General features: G+C 42.2%; 1 protein-coding gene and 1 long non-coding RNA gene across 5 annotated transcripts in view; one reads left to right on the top strand and one right to left on the bottom strand.

Moving 5' to 3' along the window:
* Positions 1–19,570, bottom strand: part of satb2 (SATB homeobox 2) — a 595,400-nt gene extending 575,830 nt beyond the window's left edge. For 2 of the 4 annotated variants that reach the window (XM_085985791.1, XM_085985794.1), the window contains exons 1-3: positions 16,463–16,571; positions 15,417–15,653; positions 11,853–12,029 (exon numbers count right to left, since the gene is read on the bottom strand). In XM_085985791.1, the coding sequence (XP_085841917.1) occupies positions 11,853–12,029; positions 15,417–15,594 (355 nt within the window). In that variant the 5' untranslated portion in view covers positions 15,595–15,653; positions 16,463–16,571. Of the gene's footprint in view, positions 1–11,852; positions 12,030–15,416; positions 15,654–16,462; positions 16,572–19,215 lie in introns of those variants that run through there. The other 2 variants (XM_085985795.1, XM_085985792.1) reach the window with 2 other exon arrangements.
* On the top strand, positions 16,872–21,239 carry LOC147120202 (uncharacterized). The gene is made up of 3 exons (XR_015078140.1): positions 16,872–17,054; positions 17,834–19,361; positions 20,952–21,239. It is a non-coding gene; the product is annotated as an uncharacterized LOC147120202 (long non-coding RNA).
* The last annotated feature ends 486 nt before the right edge of the window (positions 21,240–21,725 follow it).

Raw genomic sequence — 21,725 nt, 5'->3', positions numbered from 1 at the left:
CAAGACTTCATTACTCTTATACTCCAACCCCCTTGTAATAAAGGCCAACATGCCATTTGTCTTCCTTATTGCTTGCTGTACCTGCATGCTAGTTTTCTGTGTTTCTTGCACGAGGACATCCAAATCTCTCTGAACACCAACATTTAAAAGTGTCTCATCATTTAAAAAATATTCTGTTTTTCTATTCTTCCTACCAAAGTGAATAACCTCATGTTTCCCTACATTATACTCCATCTGCCACCTTACTGCTCACTCACTTAGTCTATCTATATCCCTTTGCAGACTCTTTGGGCTGGATTTTCCTAAGCCCCTGGAGTCGGGTTGGAGGCGTGCGGGCGATAAAAATCGGAGATCCGGGGGTCCCGACCCCATCCCGCCTCCAACCCGCCTCCATGTCAATTTCATAGGAGTCGGGTTGCCGACAAGTGCTGGAACCCGACTCCCAGAGGCGGGAAGGGATTAAAGGCAATTAAACTGCCTGTTAACAGGTAGTTAACAGGTAGTTTTTTGCCTATTCGCGATTTTTATTGCTGGTTTGTGGGCTTCCCGACAGCTCCAAACCACGAAAAGTTTTCGAAGCGGGATGTGGGTCTGAGGTCTTGGAGGGGTCGAGATGCCCAGTGTTCAGGTGAGTGAGGGGTGCAGGAGTGCAAAGGTAAGTGTTCTGCAAGTGTTTAAAGTGTTTAAATAAGTTTAACTTACTTTTACTTACCTTTACAGGAGTCCTGCATTCCGGTGTCGGGAGTCGGCTGCAAGAACCACAGAAGCTCCGATTTTTAAAAAAAAAATCAGCTTCTTGGTTTCTGCAGCAAAATGATTTTAAAGTTATCCTGAGAAAGGACTGAGGCTGAATTAGCAGTTTTTCAGTGCTTGACAGCTTCAAACAGCTGTTAAACACTGATATTTCATCTGCCAAAAGCTTTTGACAGATGAAATGTCAATCTCTGACGTCACCTGTTGCCGGGTGGCCCTTAATTGGCCTGCTGAGCCCACAGGGCGGGCTCAACAAGGTCAATCAGAGGAAAATCCAGTGGGTTGGCCACATCTCCATGGAGGCGGGACAACAAGCCCGAATGTGGGTTTCCCACCTCCAACCCGCCCCCGTAGCAAAATCCAGCCCTTTGTGTTCTCCTCACAGCTTATTGTCCCACCTAGCTTTGTATTGTCAGTAAACTTGGATACATTACACTTGGTCCCTTCATCTAGGTCATTAATATAGATTGTAAGTAGCTGAGGCCCCAGCACTGATCTTTGCGGCACCCCACTAGTTACAACCTGCCAATCTGAAAAAGATCTGTTTATCCCATCTCTCTGTTTTCTGTCCGTTAACCAATCCTCTATCCATGCTACAATATTACCCCAACCCCATGAGCCCTTATCTTGTGTAATAACCTTTTATATGGCACTTTATCAAATGGCTTTTGGAAATCTAAATATACTATAGCCACTGGTTCCCCTTTATCTACCCTGTTAGTTACATCCTCAAAAACTCTAATAAATTTGTCAAACACGATTTCCCTTTCATAAAACCATGTTGACTCTGGCTAATCAAGTTATGATTTTCTAAGTGCCATGGTACCACTTCCTTAACAATGAATTCCAGCATTTTCCCGACGACTGATGTCAGGCTAACTGGCCAGTAGTTCCCTGTTTTCTCTCTTCCTCCTTTCTTGAATAGCGGTGTTACATTTGCGACCTTCCAATCTGCTGGGACCATTCCAGAATCTAGGGAATTTTGGAAGATCAAAACAAATGCATCCACTATCTCTGCAGCCACCTCTCTTAGAACCCTAGGATGTAGGCCGTCAGGTCCAGGAGATTTGTCGGCTTTTAGTCCCATTAGTTTCTCTAGTATTTTTTCTCTACTTATATTAATTCCTCACCCTCATTAGACCCTTGGTTCCCCACCATTTTTGATATGCTTTTTGCGTCTTCTAATGTGAAGACAGATACAAAATATTTGTTTAACGTTTCTGCCATTTCCTTATTCCCCATAATAATTTCTCCTATCTCAGCCTCTAAGGGACCAACATTTACTTTTGCTACTCTCTTCCTTTTTACATACTTGTAGAAGCTCTTACAATCAGTTTTTATATTTCTTGTTAGTTTTCTCTCATTCTATTTTTTCCCTTTTTATCAATTTTTTGGTCATCCTTTGCTGGTTTCTGAAACTCTCCCAATCCTCAGGCTTACTATTATTATTCGCAACATTATAAGTTTCCTCTTCCAATCTGATGCTATCCTTAACTTCTTTAGTTAGCCATGGATGGATCACTTTTCCCATGGAGTTTTTGTTTCTCAATGGAATGTATTTTTGTTGAGAATTATGAAGTATTTCTTTAACTACTAGCCACTGCTTATCCACCACCATACCTTTTAATCTATTTTCCAATCTACCTTAGCCAACTCACCCCTCATACCTATGTAATTGGCTTTATTTAAATTTAAGACTCTAGTTTCGGACTTAGGCAAGTCACTCTCAAACTTAGTGTGAAATTCTATCATATTATGATCACTCTGCCCCAGAGGATCCTTTACTATGAGATTGCTAATTAACTCTGTCTCATTACACAATACAAGATCTAAAATTGCCTGTTCCCTGGTTGCTTCCATGACGTATTGTTTTAGGAAACTGTCTCGAATACATTCCATGAACTTGTTCTCCAGACTACCTTTGCCAAATTGATTTCTCCAGTCTATATGAAGATTAAAGTCCCCCACAATTATTGCATTACCTTTGTTACAAGCTCCTATTATTTCTTGATTAATATTCTGTCCAACGGTATAGCTACTGTTAGGGGACCTATATACTACTCCCACCAGTGTTTTTTGCCCCTTGTTATTCCTTATCTCAGTAACAGTGCGACTATCTGCATACATGTACCCCATGGTGCTATTTTGAAGATGAGCAGGGGAGTTCTTCCTGGTGGTCTGGCTGATATTTATCTCTTAGCTAGCATCACTAAAACAGATTATCTTGTCATTATCATGATGCTGTTTGTGGGAGCTTGCTGTGTGCAAATTGGTTGCCGCTTTTCCAACATTACAACAGTGACTACACTCCAAAAGTACTTAATTGGCTGTGAAGTGCTTTGGGACATCCAGTGGTTGTGAAAGGCACTATATAAATGCAAGTCTTTTTCCTTTACCCACCATCCCCAATCTGCACATCATTGTAGACAAACGCGGCCTGGAAGCGGGGACCATGAAATTAATCAAAGAAAAGAGGCTGTACTGGGATCCAGCTAAGGTTAAACTGCAGGAAGCGCTGGGAGGCTTTGCCTGTGCAGAAAGTGCACTGCTCCCTCTGTACTATATCTATAAATACTTTAATTTTAAAAGCTAGGAGGAAATTATCAAGTTTTTGTTGCCCCTTATTTTTGGTAATGTTGATTTAAAGTAAAGCAGCTGCTTTTAATTGCTGTGATGCTGTGGCTGTATTTCCCTTGCAGCCTGTGTTCCGATTCCTGGGAGGGAGGAAGGGAGGGAGTGATGGGGGGCAGGAACAACATTTTTTCTGTCCAAATTCATGTCCAAACAGTTCCGTCCTATACCCTGAGCATCCTGCACTTTGTAGTTGCACTGATGCTTTGCTCCGTATCTAACCCGTACTATACCTGACCAGGGAGTGCTTGATGCTGACACTAGGTGGGTGGGGGAGGCAGTCATTTTCAACTTACCGCTGGAGCATAAAAACCAGGGTTGTGGCTCAGGTGCACATTGTAGAAATGGCCCAAGTTTCTTTTCCATTGAAATCAGTGGGCTGGAAAATCGGGCAGTTTCTATAACAGTTGCCGGCAACATCGGTTTAACTGGGTACCCAAGAAGGGAAGGTGTTTCATTTCCCAGAAGTAACACTTTAATGTGGAATTCACCAACAATAAAAATGTATATACTGCTGCCTTGGCGCAGTGCCTTCCCTTTCCCATCATTATCTCAAAGAACAGGAATGGGCTCATGTGAAACTCAGTCGCCCACTATGTGAATGGTTCCTGAGTACACCTTCCCTGCCATCACTGCTTCTGCTAGTCACTCTGAAGATGCTATGGATGCTGCTTTGAACTGGCTCATTTTTTTGTTTTAAAAATAAAAGACCTTCATTATCTGGAACTGCCCGCAAGCTTACTAAGAATTCAAAAATGATAAGTGAACTGTTTATTTTCCCAAATGATTTGTGACAAAAATTGATGATTGTCCTTTTTCTTATACCAATTTTGAGCTGCCATAAGGAAACAAATAAAATGTCCTATCAGATGGGCTGGTTGTCTCTTACTGAATTTCATAGAATTATATAGAATTTACAACATTGAAACAGATCATTATGCCGGTGTTTATGCTCCACACGAGCCTCCTCCCACTTTATTTAATTCATCTCGCCCTATCAACATATCCTTCTATTCCTTTCTCACTCATGTACTTATCTCGCTTGCATCCCACATTTGAACCCAATGGCCCAGTTTGGTGAAACCCAGCCGAAAAGGTACGAGTTGCCCTAGAATGAGAACAGGCAAAACTGCCAAAGCTCTCGGCAGTTGAGGACCCAGACAATTTTCCACACAATATCCAAACTAGCACATTGAGCGCACGGCTTTGAACTGCTTGTTTTGACTCATACACTTTGACCTTTGCAGCCAGCAATAACTCGCAATAATAATAATAATTTTTTTTTTAATTTCAAAGAATATTTGCAAGTGTTCAGTGTATTCCCATCAGTAAAACCAGCTGTTTGGCAAACCACAGTAAAACTGAAACATGCCTTGGTCAAAATATTACTGCAACTCATGCATACGTTGTTAGAAAGATGGACGTGACTTCACCATTTCTAGATCATCACTGGCCATAATTACTTTACAGATTCCCCACTAACATGTGTACAGCAGTCCCAGATATATGGAGCCAGAGTCCTAGCATGGTATTTATTTATTTTCTTACCACACTGACTGCAGTTCCAGATCCGCATAATCGAATCAGCAGCTCCAATTTCTGGAAAGGCCCAAACAAAAGTTGGGCAGGGGGAGTAAGTAAATGAATAAGTCAGTAATGCTGCTAGTCCGAGTGCACACTTGACAAGTCACTTGGCCTGGCTCTGCTCCCAACTCCTATTTCTATCCTTTCACTAAAAACATTGCAAAGAGAATGTGAAGCTCTTTTGTACGTTCCTCCTCTAATAAGGTGAAAGGTATTGAATTGAAGATCGACACATTGGAACATGCAACCAGACAACTTTTCTCAGTCAGGCCAGGAACCAGCTCCCTGTGTACCAGTAGAACATTTAAATAAACTCCAGGTTTTCTTTTTAGAATGGAGCTATGTTGCAACCGCATCCGTTAGCCCTACACTTCTGATCTTTGGCCACCTGGTGCGGAGGGGAGGGGGCAGGTTGGAGGGGTTTCTTGTAGCTCCTGTGCCTAGCAAAGATCCAGGATGAGCGTGACCCACAGGGAGGGTGGCTCTGTCTGCCTGCTTCTCCTCCGCGGTCTCGTCTGCGCCTGGGTCACCAGGTAGAGGTGTCCACTGTTACCCTTGGACCCTTCCACGACCGCTGGGCACGCAATGAATAGAGGGTGTGGTGGTCACAAATAATAATATTATGATTCTGGTTTATAAGTTTTCCCTTTTGGTTAAATTGGACTTAAATATTTGAATTATTCTATTAGTTGTGCCTCTTCACAAGAGGGTAGGTAGGTTTGTTTTCCTATTGATGACATTGGGGCAAACCAGTGACACTCTTACTGCTGAACTAAAATAGGCATCCCTTTGGAGTCCACTTTGGGCAGCACAGTGGCATAGTGGTTAGCACTGTTGCCTCACAGCACCAAAGACCCGGGTTCGGACCCGGGTTCGAATCCGACCTCGGGCGACTGTCTGTGTGGAGTTTGCACATTCTCCCCGTGTTTGTGTGGGTTTTCTCCGGGTGCTCCGGTTTCCTCCCACAGTCCAAAGATGTGCGGGTTAGGTTGATTGGCTATGATAAATTGACCCTTAGTGTTAGGGGGATTAAGTACGTGGGGTTACGGGGATAGGGTGGGCTATGTGTTGGTGTAGGGGTTACGGGGATTGGGTGGGATATGTGTCGGTGCAGGCTCGATGGACCGAAATGGCCTCTATCTGCACTGTGGGGTTTCTGTGATTCATTGCTGGAAGTTTTTCTTTTCACCCAATTGGAGTCTCCAATGCTGGCAACCTGGGCTGGAGATATAGTTCCCAGGCTCTGTCAATATTTCGCTGTAACCAGCTGATTAGAAGTTGGAGGCTTTCATTCTGATGCCCTCTCATTTTTTTGGCAGGTGAGAATGCATTGTATTAATTCCTCCTTCTCTACAGCAGTGTGGCTGAAATCAATAAACTGACCCATGTGGGGAATCACTAACTCAAACCTGGGTTCTATCACTGCATACAGACTCTGTTCAGTCCTTCTACACAGTAGTGTGACTAAAATTGGAAAATTAACCCGTGCAAACAAAACTCAGGTTCTACTGCTGCACGGAGCAATCCACTGAAACTCTACCGTGTTGCCCAGTCTCCAGAGGCTGCTTGTTTCTTTTTAAGTTATTTTTGGTTACAATTGTTTGAGGGCAACTGTAAAGACAGACGTAATAGTGACTGTGACCCTGTTGAAGTCATCAGTGAACTGAGTGCTTCTATAGAAGAGTCAGACCACAAGTGGACAGCAATACGTAACTACAGTTTGCACAGTCAAAGAAGAAGGCCCCGATAGAGCAGCAATAGTACTACGCTGTTTAATTTTTCTTTAATATATATATTGTTAACTGGCAAATCTTCAGTAGAATGTAGAGTGTAAGGAGGAATTAGAACAGTTAGAATGTGGAACTTGCAACCAATTGGAGTAGTTGAGCCAAATAGCATAGATGCATTTAAGGGGAAGCTAGATAAGTATATGAGGGAGAAAGAAATAGAAGGATATGATAATAAGGTTAGATAAAGTAGGATGGGAGGAGGCTCGTATGGAGCATTATCACTGGCATTGACCAGTTGGACCGAATGGCCTGTTTCTGTGCTGTAAATTCTATGTAGTTCCATGTAATTCTCCTCTTTGGGACAGAGATCCGGTGGGATGGGACTTCAACCCACCCCTCCATCTGCCCCTACCCCGACCAAATTTCCTGCATTGGGGCTCATTCCATATGCATTGCAGGCTCCTGGTGGGATTCCCACCATCGAGAGGGCACTTACCAATGCATGCAAGGAAACTCCGGTGTTGCTATTGCAGGGATATGATTGCAGCACCAGAAGAGGTAGCGAGGGACCTTAAAGGAGCAGAAGCACCTCAAGGATGAGAGTGAAGGCTCGCACTGAAGGCCTCCACCAAGACCGAGACATTGAGCAACTAAGTGTTTGGGGCCGACTGGAGGGAGAGGAGGTCACAACAAAGCATTCTCACTCCAGTGGGGGGCTTGAGGCTTTTACCACCATCCCCCAGTGCCTAACACTGTCTTTCATATGGCAGCCCAGGAAGTGGCAGATGGAAAGGAAATTCCCCCCTAAATGTGAATGTAACTTTTAAAAGTAAGCAAAACTCATCATCACTCCAACATCATCCTTGTTTTATTTCCAAACCCTGATGATTCCATAAGTGCAACAACAGGGATTCTCAAATATAGCCAATTAATCCATTTACACCAGAGGACATCTTCCTGATCTCAACACAGTGGCTGCAACCAGACTATAAAAAAATAAAGCTTCAAATAAGACAACAGCCAGGCATGGCCCTAAAGCTCCTTCATAAAAAATTTAGTTTTTAAAAGCTTCATTTTAGCAGCTTATTTGTTAAATATAACTACTTAAGGTGCAAACACTAGATAACCACAACTCTCAAAAAACAACTTGCCTTTATATAGTGCCTTTTATGTAGAAAAATGTATCAAAGTGCTTCACAGAGGTATAATTAAAAAAAGGATGTCAAGCCAAAAAAGGATATTAGGAGGGGGACAAAAAAGTAGATCAAAGAGGTGAGTTTCAAGGAGAGTCTTAAAAGAGGAGAGAGTGGCAGAGAGGTTTTGAGAGGAAATTCAAGAGCATGAGGCCGAGGCAGCTGAAGGCACAGCCGCCAATGCTGGAATGAAGGAAGGGGGATGCACAAGAGGCCAGACGCAGACAAATGCAGAGTTCTGGAGGGGTGCTGTAGTGCTGGCGGAGGTTAGAGAGGACAAGATCACAAAGAGATTTAAACAGGAGAATGAGAATATTAAATCTGAGGTGTCGTGGACCAGGAGCCAATATAGGTCAGCAAGGACATGAGTGGTGAGTGAGCGGGACTTGGTGTTGGATAGGATACAGGCAGCAGGATTTTGGATGAGCTGCCAACTTTAGAATAATCAAGTTTGGAGGTGACAAAGGCATGGATGAGGGTTTCAGTGGCAGATAAACTGAGGTGGATGTAGGCAGTTTTTGTGATGGAGAGGATATGAGGTGGGGAGCTCAGCTCAGGGTTGAATAGGATGCTGAGATTGTAAACAGTCTGATACAGCCTGAGACAGTGGCTGGGAAGGGGAGTGACGTCAATGGCAAGGGTACAGAGTTTGTGGCAGATGCAGAAGGCAATGGCTTTGGTCTTCCCAATAGCTAATCGCCATCAATCATGTGGAATCTCTATCAGTGGTTACAGAGCACCAGCAGTAGGACTGTGGGATTGGGCTCTGCCTGTCCTCTCACTCAGAGAGAGCACCTCACACTATGAAAAGCACTGAGAGAAGGATACGCGAGGGGCTATTTTCTCGCCTTGGAGGCTCACCCACTGGCAGTGCATGCTGAGAATTGGGGCATGCGCTATACACAATTTTCCAATCATTAAGTTAACGTTTGGGTGAACATGCAGTACATACCCAGGTGTTTAACCTGCTGCTGGCAGGAAAGGGTCACCCTCGCCCCGCAGCTCATAGTTGGAAAATTACCTCATGATATAAAATCAAGGAGATAACTTAATAAAACTGGTTCAGCACTACACCACTCTCCCGAGGCTAAACAGTATCTAATATGTCATCTGGCAGGTATCAGAGAGTCGGTTTTAGGCTGTAATCTAACCAGATTTCAGAAGCTTATCCTCACTCCCATATATTCATTACTCCAACTCTCAGTTACACATATAATGTATTTTTTAACCATTTTGCAGGGGTGGCATTAGGGCCCTGAAACCCATGTAATTGGACGGGGCCCTGAGCCAGTCAAAGACCCCAAGTGGATCCCTGTCCCGTGGCCGCCCCCCACTGGAAGCATTAGTCAGTCCAGGCAGGATAAGCTCTCAGCCTAACATACTCCAGTTCTACATGACTGATCCATGTGGACCTTCCCCTATAATTGGCGAAGTCAGGGGCCAGGTTAGGACAGTGCAACCCGACCAAGTCAGTGGCCCCAAGCAGATCCAGTCTCCAGAACAAAACTGTGCCCAGGGCCCCCTGTGAGGCAAACAAACCCCACACTCCCTCCCCCGTTTCCCCCCCCCCCCCATGCCTGTTTGCTCCCTATGATGGTCCATAAATAGACCTACTTTCAATATGTGGGATGGAATGGAGTGCAATTGGAAATGGACTAATTCTTCTTAGAACCCAACCTTAATAGCTGATCTCATTCACATAACATAGGGACCACCATTTAAATTTAGAATTTTTTTCCCATTTGTTTTTGCTGTTGCTTGATTCTCCCTTATTTCTTGGCTCATCCAAGAGGTAAGGCTACCTATTTGATCAAGCTTTTAATCAATTGCCCTCATGTCTCCTTCTTAGGATCAGTGTTCATTTTTTTTTCTGATTACACTCCCGTGAAAAGTCTTGGAACATTTGACTATGTTAAAGGCGCTATATAAATGCGAGTTGTAGTTGATAGTCAGGATGTGGATTTCTACATGGCCAGTGGCAGCGCCCACTGAAGATGTGCTTCTGCAGCCTGGGTTTTCCTCCCATCAAGCTAGAGAGCCTGACACCAGAGGAGAACGTTGTCAGCCATGGCTCAGTGGGTAGCACTCTCGCCTCTGAGTCAGAAAGTTATGGGCTCATGCCCCACTCCAGAGCCTTAAGCACAAATCTAGCCTGACACTCCAGTGTAGTCCTGAGGGAGTTTTGCATTGTCAGATGTACTATCTTTCAGACCGAGGCCCTGTACTGCTCTATCAGGTGTATGTGAAAGGTCCTAAGGCACTATTTTGAAGAAAGAGCCTGGGGAGTTATCCCTGATACCCTGGTCAATATTTATCCCTCAACAATCATCACTAAAACAGATTATCTGGTCATTGCTGTTTGTGGGAGCTTGCTGTGTGCAAATTGGCTGCTGCATTTCCTACATTACAGAAGTGACGACACTTCAAAAGTACTTCATTGGCTGTAAAGTGCTTTGGGACGTCCTGAGGTCATGAAAGGCGCTATAGAAAGTCTTTCTTTTCTTTTTCTTGTTTTGGAAACCAGGATGAAAGCCCAGGAAACTCGTTCATTGTGATGAACAGAATTAGAGTGGCATCCAAGACTGGAGTTCAAACCCAGGTTCTTAGAATGGCAGTTCAGTGCTTTATTGCGCGTAAGGCAGTACGAACAGGTAAAAGGCCAATCTAGCTCACCCCAAATACTGCTGGAGTTATTAGACTACCTAGAATCTTATTTACGGTTATAATGATCATATGCTGTATTAGGACAAGGTAAGTTGAAGTCCTTTGATGGTCTTCAAGTCCCCATTACAGAATTTTTAATATTGTCTTGAGCATTTTTTAAACCAATCTATTAATGAAAATTGCCATGAATGGCATGGTTGTGTCTGTATCAGTATCAAAACACACAAATCGTACATGGACTAACCCCACACACAGTTCAGCCCAGTTCAAACAAACTAAGGTGAAGGAACAAAGCAAGTCCTTCTGTATGTAGACTGACACGCGTGATCCCATCTTAATGTATTGAAATTAATTCTAAATGTTAAACTTCCACACAAATGGTAGTTAAGACCTGATAACAATGAATTAGAAAATGTGATTTTCAGTCAGATGATAAAAAAACAAAATGCATGGGACAATACAAAAAGTATCTTAGGATGTGTTTATGTGATTGACACAAAGTCTTTTTTTGGCTTCACGCTGTTACTAAATTTGTGCTTTGTATATTGGTTTTTAAGGCCCAAACTGACTCCAAAGCAAAGCTTTGCTCCTGTGTTAGGGTCAAGCTCTGACTCTAGATTCAGGCTTCATTTACATTACAACTGCAGACCTTCACACTGACACTGCAATTCTAGTGTACATGCCTCCTAGGTCGGTGGAAAAAAATAATTGCTGAAAACAGCTTGACCTGCCCAGCAGTACCATAACACTCTCCAAGTATTTCAAAAACATGATTCATTATATGGTTATAGACATATCACAGCACCTTGCTTTCCATTGCATGGGCCACCATTAAAACAAATTGCTTAATGTCACAACTTTTGGGAAATTACAACTCCTCAGTCAAATGTCATTATATCTTGTTGTTCGTGATACTGCACATTTATTTCCCAACCAAAAAGTATAAAATTAGGAACTCTTCCACATAAAATTACTAACAGATGATTTCTGATGCCATAAGACATAATAATATTGTAATGATTACGATACTGTGTCATCCCCAAACCGCTTGAGGTCCTATTGATATGAATTCTGTGGGACTTTACCATTGTGAGGTTACACTTCACAGAAATAGTGACCAACCTCTCATTGCTAAGACATTTTTACATCGCAGTGAAAACCGACTGTATAACCCTTAGATACACTGTGTTTTTTGCCTTCACTCTACAGCAAGTTTCTGATGCTAGATTTAATTAGGAAATTGTTCTCCAAATCAGAACACAAATACAGTGGCCAAGTAAAGAAAAATGGATCCTACCTTGAGCCTGTGCTGCAGAACTGTGGGAATATCCAAGGGATAAAAGGGCTGTCTCGATGAGCTGATTGAACAGCACATCTTTACGGATCAGCACAAATTCGGCATGCTCTTCTTTCCCTTCGCATTCTACAGGATTGTCTGATTGCTCCACCACACAAAACACTGGCAGGGTTGATCCTGAATGGGGGGAAAACAAAATCCAAATAATACACAGGCTTTTGTTTCGGAAACAGTCAGAACTGATCACAGCCCAATCACCAGTAATGCTGTTTGACAGCACGTAGATTTTGGTCATTGATTTGTTTATTAATACTAGCAGTACACCATTGGTTTTGGTAAACAGACCAGATTACAGAACTCAGAGACTGTCTTTATTGTATACCTCAGCTCTATGCACTACTGCCACTGTCCTTTCCTTTGCCCCTGACAAGCTCTAAAAGTCACTGGGGAGACTGCTTTAACGACATTTTAGTTTTTGTATGACCAAAAAATACTTATACTTAATTTCCTTTGAAACTTTGATGATATACACAATAAACGCATTAGATGCATGAGATCGCAGAACAAATCTGTATTTGCAAAGTCCTCTGAGCAAATAGAAAACATTCGCTGCAAAATTCAGCTGCAAAAGAATCCTGTTACACTTCCCAACGGTTTAAACAGGAGGAATTAACATTCTTCTAGAAGGAAGCGATCAGTTTTTTTTAAGAAGTTGCATCCCCATTAGGACCTCAATTAAAAAAAATTCAAACCATTGCAAAATATTCTCATTCAGTTTAACTTTATTCCTGTCTCTTGATTTTTAAAATAACATTTTTTTAAAAACCAAAGGGACAAAATTGAGAGGAAATATGAATTCTAAAGTTGATTATAGTTCTTTGTAAGTCTGATTTTTAAGGGGCCCCTGCTGGTGATAGTTGTCTCTAAATACCAATTCAATTAAGATGCCAGATACAAAAAACAAATAGGGGCAATCAAACCAGAAGGCGATAGGTGATCCTAGTCAGGCCAGTCTGTACTTCCTTCAATGAATACATTACTTAGCAAATGTGATCAGCAGAAAGCAAGAATATTCAATACTGAAAACTCACTGGTAAGTTTATAGAGTGTACTCAGCACAATAATTGTGTATGGCTATACTTTTCCATCTAGTAATTTATCCTTAGCAAATAAATTTACAAAGAGAATTTAACAGTCCCATTCTATAAATTGCAGTCTTGATTGAGATACAAAATACAATCAGATGCCATGGTTGGAGAGTGAATGTGCTAGAATTGGATAAACTTCAATGGGCCAAATGACCTTTTCTCATTCTTTGTTTTTATATATTCTTATGAGGCACTGGAGGAGGAGGGGACACCCATTGCCAGTTGGAAGATGATAAATGCAGTCTGTAGGTAAGCTTTATAAAAATATGCTTATAAATATAAACTTACATTTAAACCCTACTTTCCTGTAACCTTACAGTTTGCAAACCTAAAACATGATTACAGAACCTTAGTGATTTGCTAATTGAAAGATTGTTAATCCATTAGCCTTGAAAGTTCAACATATTTGACACTTTGTGCCATATTATAATGTAATTTGACCTATGTATATGGCACAATGCTCTTGTGACAAATGGAATTTGATTACTGAGTCTCTGTTTTACATGCACTTTGTTCCTCATGAATATTTATGACTTATTTTGCAAATTCTCTTAATTTTTTTTATATCCACAACACTTTACAGTGCAACAAACCACTTGCATATCCTTTCAACAAGTGCAACAACAATCAATATCGCATATCCACAACTCCAGCACGGTACAGTAGTGTCAATATGTTCACTCCAAGTTTCACAGTCCAAAAATCTTAATAGTGCAGTCATCATACATAACAGCTTCTTCATCCAGTGGTCCTTATTAACCTATATAAACCCTGCCTTCACCAAGTGTGGTTTGATTACCAAGTTGTCACTTGGAGATTAGCCTTCTTTCCTGAAATGTATTTGATTCTTTAAAAATGTATGTGGAGGTTATTTCCTAATCTTTTCTTTATTTAACTGGAGTAATATTAATTAGAGTAACAAGATTGTAATCTTTTAGTTATTCTAAAAACCTATGACCTGAACCTATCACTGTCGTGGGGTCAAATCAACACCTCATTTGTTCAGACTTTGGACAGAGATTAAAGTTAAACTAAGAATACCACACTGAGAGGGCTGACATCTAAATATCTCAAAACAGAATACTGTCCTGGAGTATCATGGGCATATTGACTGCTAACAAATAAATACCCTAATAACAACCCATGCACATGGGAGATTAGTTATTCCCTTGGTCAGATTCACAAAAGAACACGATTACACATATATTGGACATATTTTAAGAGCACACGGGTCTCCTGGAGAGATTATAATACTGCATACTGCCTTTGTCCTACTTGAGAACAACTACATCATTTTGAATTTTGCCTAATTATTAATTATTCAGTGGACAGGACTGACATTTAAAACTAATATTAACCTTTAATTTAGCAGGTGACATGTTTTGTGTTCTCGGTCTGGTTTGGCAAAGTAAATGTAACTATTAATGGTTAAAACTGCTGGTTTTAATAATCCTGCTTTGCAACTCTTTCTAAATATAGAAAGTACAATCCCTGTTGGTGTCCCCCGTCTCCTATAAAAACTCTTAGACCCAATGAATAGACAAGTAATTTTCACACCCACGTTCAGCGGTTCTATCTATATTAGGGGTATAGGATAAATAAATTGGGCATTTTACACTGTATGCAGCAGTCGGGGCAGCGTGGGTGGGGAGTGGGTCTGTGCTATTTCGAGAGCTCAGTTCCAACTCATTTTCTATAGCTCCTCAAGGACGGTGTGATGTTTTAAACAACTGCTTGTACGCGACATCGTATTTGAAAGGATACTGACCAAAGAAGAACTAGCAAACAAGTTGTGATAACAAGATATTAATATCACAATTGCTAAATATTGCAATTAATATCAGCATTAGGTAAATCTCCTTAATTTACTAGCGGGCTTCAGTCAGGGAGTTGAGCTGCGTTTTGTTTCTGCTTTTGAACTGATCATTGAGGACAGCTCCATGCTTTGGAAGTTAGTGTAATCTTGGTGTGCATGTCACTTTTTACGTGCGAATACCTACAGACCGCCCCCCACCCAACCCTGAAAGTACTAAAGTTCCCTTTCAAGTTGTGCGTTTGGACCCTCTCTCAACGTGAGGACCGGTTTTAAACGGACTGAGAATCACTTCTGGTAAGTTAGAAACAAAAGACGGAACTAGACAGCTAGGACATGAACCTGGCGGCGGCGTGGAAACCACTCAAGTGGCGAGGAGCCCATTAAGTCCCCCCTCCGGGGAAAGCCTGGCGTTTTCTACTGAATGGTGACAAGGGGGCTGATAGGTGCTGCTGGTGTTGGGCAGGGCATCAATGAGCTGGAAATCGGCCGAGCTTCTTCCTGTAATCCTACACCAAGCACACAGAAAGTTTAATCAACATGAACCCTGACACCCAGTCTGAATGTGGCCCTGCTGTCAGTTTGCAGGCTGCTGCATCGTACCTCCCAGCGCCTTGACAGGGGAGCCAGTGGATCTCCGTCTGCCTCCGTCTGTCGGGCTACCATTCGGCTCCAGCCTGGCCTTCTTACCGGGAGGTGGACCTTGCGCCTCTGGGCTGCTGCTCTTTCTTTCCGGGCTGTCTCGGGGGTAGGGGCAGGGGCTCGCACTTTTCATTTCCATTCTCCGCCACCAGTGTGTGAGAGCTCCCGAATGCAGATCACCGTGGAGAGTGCATAGACCTAGAAAGAAAGACAATCGGAAGAATCGAATATGTGTCAAGTCTGTTATGATCACAGTGCACGAGCTTGCCCGACCTCGAAAAGCAAATATCTACCGATGCATTTCGACAGATCACACACGCACATACAGACCTGATGTCCCTTGTTAAGTGAAGATTTCAAATTAAATCGCTTTGATTCTTACGAACAACAGTTGTAGTAAAAGTGGAGCCTGAATTAAAGATACTCTCTCTCAAACAGAGGCACATGCAAACATACCTACACAAATATATAGTGACTCATCCGACCCAAAACTGTTCCTAAAAGCTAATATCTTAGAAAATCCGCAGCCAATAATTTCAGGCTGCTGTAAATGTGACACTGAAAGTTAAGACTTTGTCAACTTAAACAAACGCTAAATCCTTTTAATTGGCTGCGGGAAACGAAAATTATGGCATCAAAATGCATTATATAGAAGCTTTCTCTTAAACGAACTTGTCACTTTATAACGCTTTAAACAGCTGTTTGACATTTTTAACTCTGACAAGAGCATTTTTTTTGCAACACTTGGGGGAATTCCGCCGTTTAAATGCATCAAAACGTAGTAATACCACGCTCGGAAAGATCAAAGTGATTTAATATGACATCGTAACCAAATCGAGTGTTTCTGTCACTATCTCTCTTGGTTTAAATCCAACTTTTAACAACTGCTCCTCTCTTTTTTAGGTAGCTCGTTCGCTGGAGACGAGGCCGCCTCTCTCTCTCTCTCTCTCCCTCTCTCCCCCCTGCAGTTTGAAAAGAATTTCTCCCACTGTGTCCCTGTGACTTACTATCTAGGATGTGCCTGTAAGCTGGATGTGCTGAAGTATGACTCTGTCCATGTGTGAGAAGCAGGGGATCCAGGTCTGGAAGTTTAGCAGGCTGGATCTTAGTCACCGACTCAGATCCTCTCTGTATCTCCCGCTGTGGTGATGACGGCTCCTGTCCGATCTGGCAGAGAGGGGGGTGGATGGAGAGAGAGGGGGGGGGGGGGGTGGGGGCGAAAGAAAGTGGAACTCACATACACTCCACTCCAGAGGATTTCCTTCAAGCGGTCACTCCTTGTCACAAATCAATAATAGTAAAAAAAAAACTATTTAAAAAAAAAGAAACAGATTGAAAGCAATCACTTCGAAGATTCTATATATTTAAAAAAAAACTTTCAGGGGAGCTGCCGATCCAATGCAGAAGGAGGGGAAGGGTAGCCCGGTGTCACTTTGATCATATCTCCACGGTCGAAACGTTGGGACTGACAGCGACAGAATGAGAGAGAAATTATTAGTTGCGTTGACTCATCAGCACTCCTCTGGGTTGTCCTCCTTTCTCCATATCACTGCTCGCTTCCGTTCCTGGTCCGGGAGAGACTTTTTTTTGCATTCAAAGGTAAGAGTGATCGAGCCCCCAAGGTGAAGGAGGGAGGGAGAGAGGGAGGGGGGCGGCAGAGTCTTGCTGCCGCTCTTGCTGCCGGTCGCTCGGACGGCGGCGCTCAGTTTGATTAAAGAACTAACACGGGAGAAAATCGCCCCCCACCCTCTTCCCGTCCTTGGCGCGCAAGAATTTTTAATCAGCTTGATTACTGTAAGACGGTTCGCATTTATTACAGATAATAACACCACATGATCAGATCATTAGATGGCTGGCTGGGCCCTCTGAATAGATGCACGCAATACAGCAAACATTGCACACACACACACATAGACAAACACACTCAGATGCAGATATACACAGATTGAGATACACATGTGCAGTCACACGGATACAAATTCACACATGTAGCCATACAGACCCACAGAGATACGTATATATTTATTTATATATATATACAGGAGCGCACGCTCCTTACAAAACCCAACGTACTAAACTATATATATAAATAATATATACACATACAGAAGTTCCTGTAAAGGGGAGATGCGTTTATCACACAGTTTCTCCCCCGGGCGTTAATGGACAATCAAAAGCATAGTACTGCTCTGCTTTTTATTTTTCAAAGAGGCGTTGTATAAATAAAACAAGTGCACTGTCATGTGAAATTAGTTAATAATAAACTGCATTCTTGATAGACAGATGCTTTCGGCTTTTAATAATTTATGAGAGTGAACGTAAATTTGTCTAGAGCCTGTGTTGAATATTTAATAAAGTCAAGTCCCTTTTTTTCTCAGCCCCTCTCTCTTTCCGCTTCTTTTTTCTATGAAACCCGAATGTCTGGAAATGTCAAGAAGTCCTGTGTGTGTACTGAAGGGTTTTAGACTGGCCGAGGAGCGCACCGCGAGTTTCTGGGCTTTGCAACGCGTCGGAGGAGCTCCGTATCTGGGAATGTGGGAGTGAAGAGACTCTTATTTCTCTTTCGCTCTCGCTTTCTCGTTCTGTTCTCAAATTTGACACCAGCCAGCTAGCCCGCTGCTCTTAAACCCAATGCAGAGAACCTCCAGAAAAAACATTCTTAATATCTTTGCTCTCCTGAGCCTTTATTTACCAGGGTCTCTGCATCACGAATTATGCAATCTGAGACTGAGCACATCTAGCGACACGACGCTAGCACACTCGCTGTGACCAAATGACAGAAACTTGCTGGCATTATTTTGTTACTCGCTTGTGCTGGTGACTCAGTCAAAGAGAGCTGTCTGTTTAAGGTGGCTCGTAACCGTATAAAACCAATTTGCTCCATTTTAGGAAGCAAAGTGCACAATGAAACCGATTAAAAGCCGAGTTAAAAAGTACACGGCTGCGATTTCTGATTTCCACATTATTTAACTCCTTATTTGAATACTAAAAATAAGTGCTGGTCAGGACTTAAAGGGTTACATGAAACATCTATCTTTAAAATTAACCACGGGTTTTAAGCTTGATTTTAACCCCAGACTAATTACCAACATTTTAGATGCCAAAGAAAAATCAATACAGTTATTTTAACTCAGTCTCTGAACCCACAAGCCAAATGTCCTGCCTCCCTGAACAGTAAAATGCACCCAGCTACAACATTGGGCTTCTCAAGCATCCAGCCACATTCTTTTGTACCACCATGACTCTGAATACGGAAAGAAACCCGACAAAATGTGTTATCTATTAACTTTGGTTCATCTCCAAACACTAATTCGAATACTGTAGCTGCATTTATGTAATGATGCAAAATGTCTATTAAGAGATTGCAGTATAATATTTCTTCCGCGGGAGCAAAATTAAAGATTTTTGCAAGTGATTGTTATTTTCTTTTTGAGACTGTTCCGTTGCATTTTTCAAACAATAAAAGGTTAATGATAATGCTTCCCCTCTCCCCAGTCCCTTCGACACAAATCCTCCTTAAATTAAGGTGGGAGAGCTGCCCGTACGGTGGCGCCACTGTGCCATACACGAGCAGCAAAGCGTAACCGGATCGCACAACTCGAAATTCCTGCTTGCTCTGGCCTGCCCCGGCCACCCATTCACATGTCAATCGCCCTCATCACCTCGAAAATAAAATAAAGTAGGGCCAATCGGGATTTGGATGGGGTGTTGTGAGTTGGGGGGGGGGGGGGGGACGCGAAGCAGAAAGAGCAAACATTACCTTTCGGGAGAGACGAATAGACTGGAACAATCGCAGGACGAGGAAGAGAAATAAAACTTGGAAGCAACCGGGGATCTTCCGAAATAAATGTCAAACAGTCCCGGAGAGTTGTGTGAAGTGACCCGGCCTCAGACGCCGAAGAGTCAGTGAGTAAAGCCCTCAGAAAGCACACATCAATAGCCTGATAATATCTATCGCCAGAATGATAAGCGTGTTTGCGTTCAATACGGTCTCGGTCGATATTCATTGCATTATAATTGGTTTTATTTATAGACCGGCAGTTTAATGCCCATCGGATGGCATCTGCCGACACACTGGGTGGATATTGAGTAGTTTCCAATTGAAGCTCGCAGTGATTTGCATTTTCCTCCACACAATCTTTCTTTATATAAAGCGGCGGTGGAAGTCTGAGTGTTTATCTCCAGTGTGGTATCATTTATTAACTATTTGATGCATAAAATATGACGGCTGACTCCATGGTGCGACAATTAATTACAGAAGTTTTTTTTTAAGTGGCGGAAGTTTGACGATCCAGAAAAAAAGTCCCTAAAATTGAAAAGCCCGCAGATGTAGCTGATTGTAATAGAAAGTTGGATCATTTTTCACCGAGCAGCTTCACCCCTCCCCAGCACGGCCGGCTCTTCCTAGAATTCGGCTGTGTTAAGTAAGACAGAGTGAGCAGTTCTCTGTTTTATTTGCCACTGTCTGAAGCAAATATGTAAAAAAACAGTAATCTGTCTGGATTGTGTTTTACTTCACCCCCTCCCCCCAAACGATCAAGTCTTTCAGAAATTAATCTGTTCCAACCCACGGCCAAATCGGAAGGGTCGATTGTGTAAATAAAATATATTTATTCCACATGTAAGACTGTCACGAACGAAGATGCAGTTCACTGAATTAGGGGAAGACGGTTTGAGAGACTGCTAGGATTATTCCTTTGCTATCATCCTACATTTAACTATCACTCACTGGCGATTTTGAACCCAGGCGAGTGCGTCGCTTCAGGCTGGATTTGTTTTAGACAACATGACCGTAGCATTCTGTGACAGTCCCTGTCAGACTCCAGTTTTGAAAACAGATATTTCATAGGAGAAAGACAGCGAGGAAAAATTAAGAAAAGGATCAGAACGTCACGCCTTTTAAAAGTAGTAAAGGTCGCTCGATGTGACAGTTTGGCCACTCTCAGACCCTGCACAGGCCAGACTCTGCAACCGATTAAAGGACACCCGCCGCCTCATGTTTTTTGTAAATACTCGAGATTTTTCTCTTAAAAATAAATGTTTTTTTTAATTGTAATCATTCAAATTATACTTTGAATTCACGAGGCTGACTATAAAATGACAAACTCTATAGTTGGTTAGAAAATTCTGCGGTTTCCCTATGTACTTAATAATTCTTAAGAGTATCGCTACAGATCTACAAACAATTCTGTCAACAGTCAAAAACGTCAGTAAAAGGAAGCATTCCCATTGCTATTGATTGTCAATAGAATAACAAATCTGCCCTATGCACGGCTTTCCACACTGCTGGCGGCAAGATCTCACTGACGTTAAGTGATGTTACAGCCTTGTGGGGCAGTCTAAGTAATAGAGAAAACTTTTAAAAAGGCAATGTAGGATTATGTTCTGTAACATAACTAATGCGCAAAGAAGCTGCAATATTTTCTTCAAGGACAACTTGTCAGTTTACGGTCGATTTCATAAATTCAGAATTAAATTATGTGTCTGTGTGCCCAGGATTACTGCGGAGAGGAGATGCGGTGAACCGATTGTCACAACTGAAATGTAGGATTCCTTTTCCGAGGAGACGGTACATAGCAAGTGCTTCCAATTCCCAACTCATTGAAAAGTGCATTTTAGTGGAGTTGAATCTCAATAGGCCCATGAAAACGGCCTTTAAGTTTTTTTTAAAGTTGTCAATATTTAGAATCTCCTTACTGTTTCATTTCATTGCACGTATGATACAAGATGTAATATATGTTGATATTCAGTTATTGTTGACATTTTAACAATAAAAGTTTGAAGAATTAATCTGGATGTGATTTTGTGTTTATGAAGTTCAAATGTTAAGTTTCAAACTGGTAAAAGGAAAAAAAAGCCGGGACATCAAACAGAGGTCTAGAATACTTCTGCTGTGTTTTGTTTGTGGGAGTCCACAGGAGGAAATTCGGTGCCCCGAATGGAGCCATCAATGGCCACTGGAAAAGGGTCATTGTGTGCAAAACCCGGTTGTGCGGTTTACTATAAATTCGCTCTCACCTAATGTGTTTCTGTTCTCAATTTTTTCCCATAAGGAAGGTCCGAAACACAGCACGAAGTCCTGTTCTTTTACTTGTTGTTAAGTGTATGACTGTCTGGAATAGTGTCCACATAATCATATGTAAGGGGGAGAAATCGAAGCGCTTTGCTTCTAAGTAAAAGGAAACAGGCGGACAGACCGTTCTGAATATATTTGCTTTGCTTGGAGGTATAAGGTATTAGACGCGTATGACATATGTATCTGTGTATATG

This window comes from Somniosus microcephalus, chromosome 4 (genome assembly GCF_052327205.1).
Source record: "Somniosus microcephalus isolate GS21.2 chromosome 4, FLI_Smic_1.0, whole genome shotgun sequence".
Taxonomy (NCBI): Eukaryota; Metazoa; Chordata; class Chondrichthyes; order Squaliformes; family Somniosidae; genus Somniosus; species Somniosus microcephalus.
Note: the sequence above shows the minus strand (reverse complement) of the source record. Positions and strands in the feature narration are given on the sequence as shown.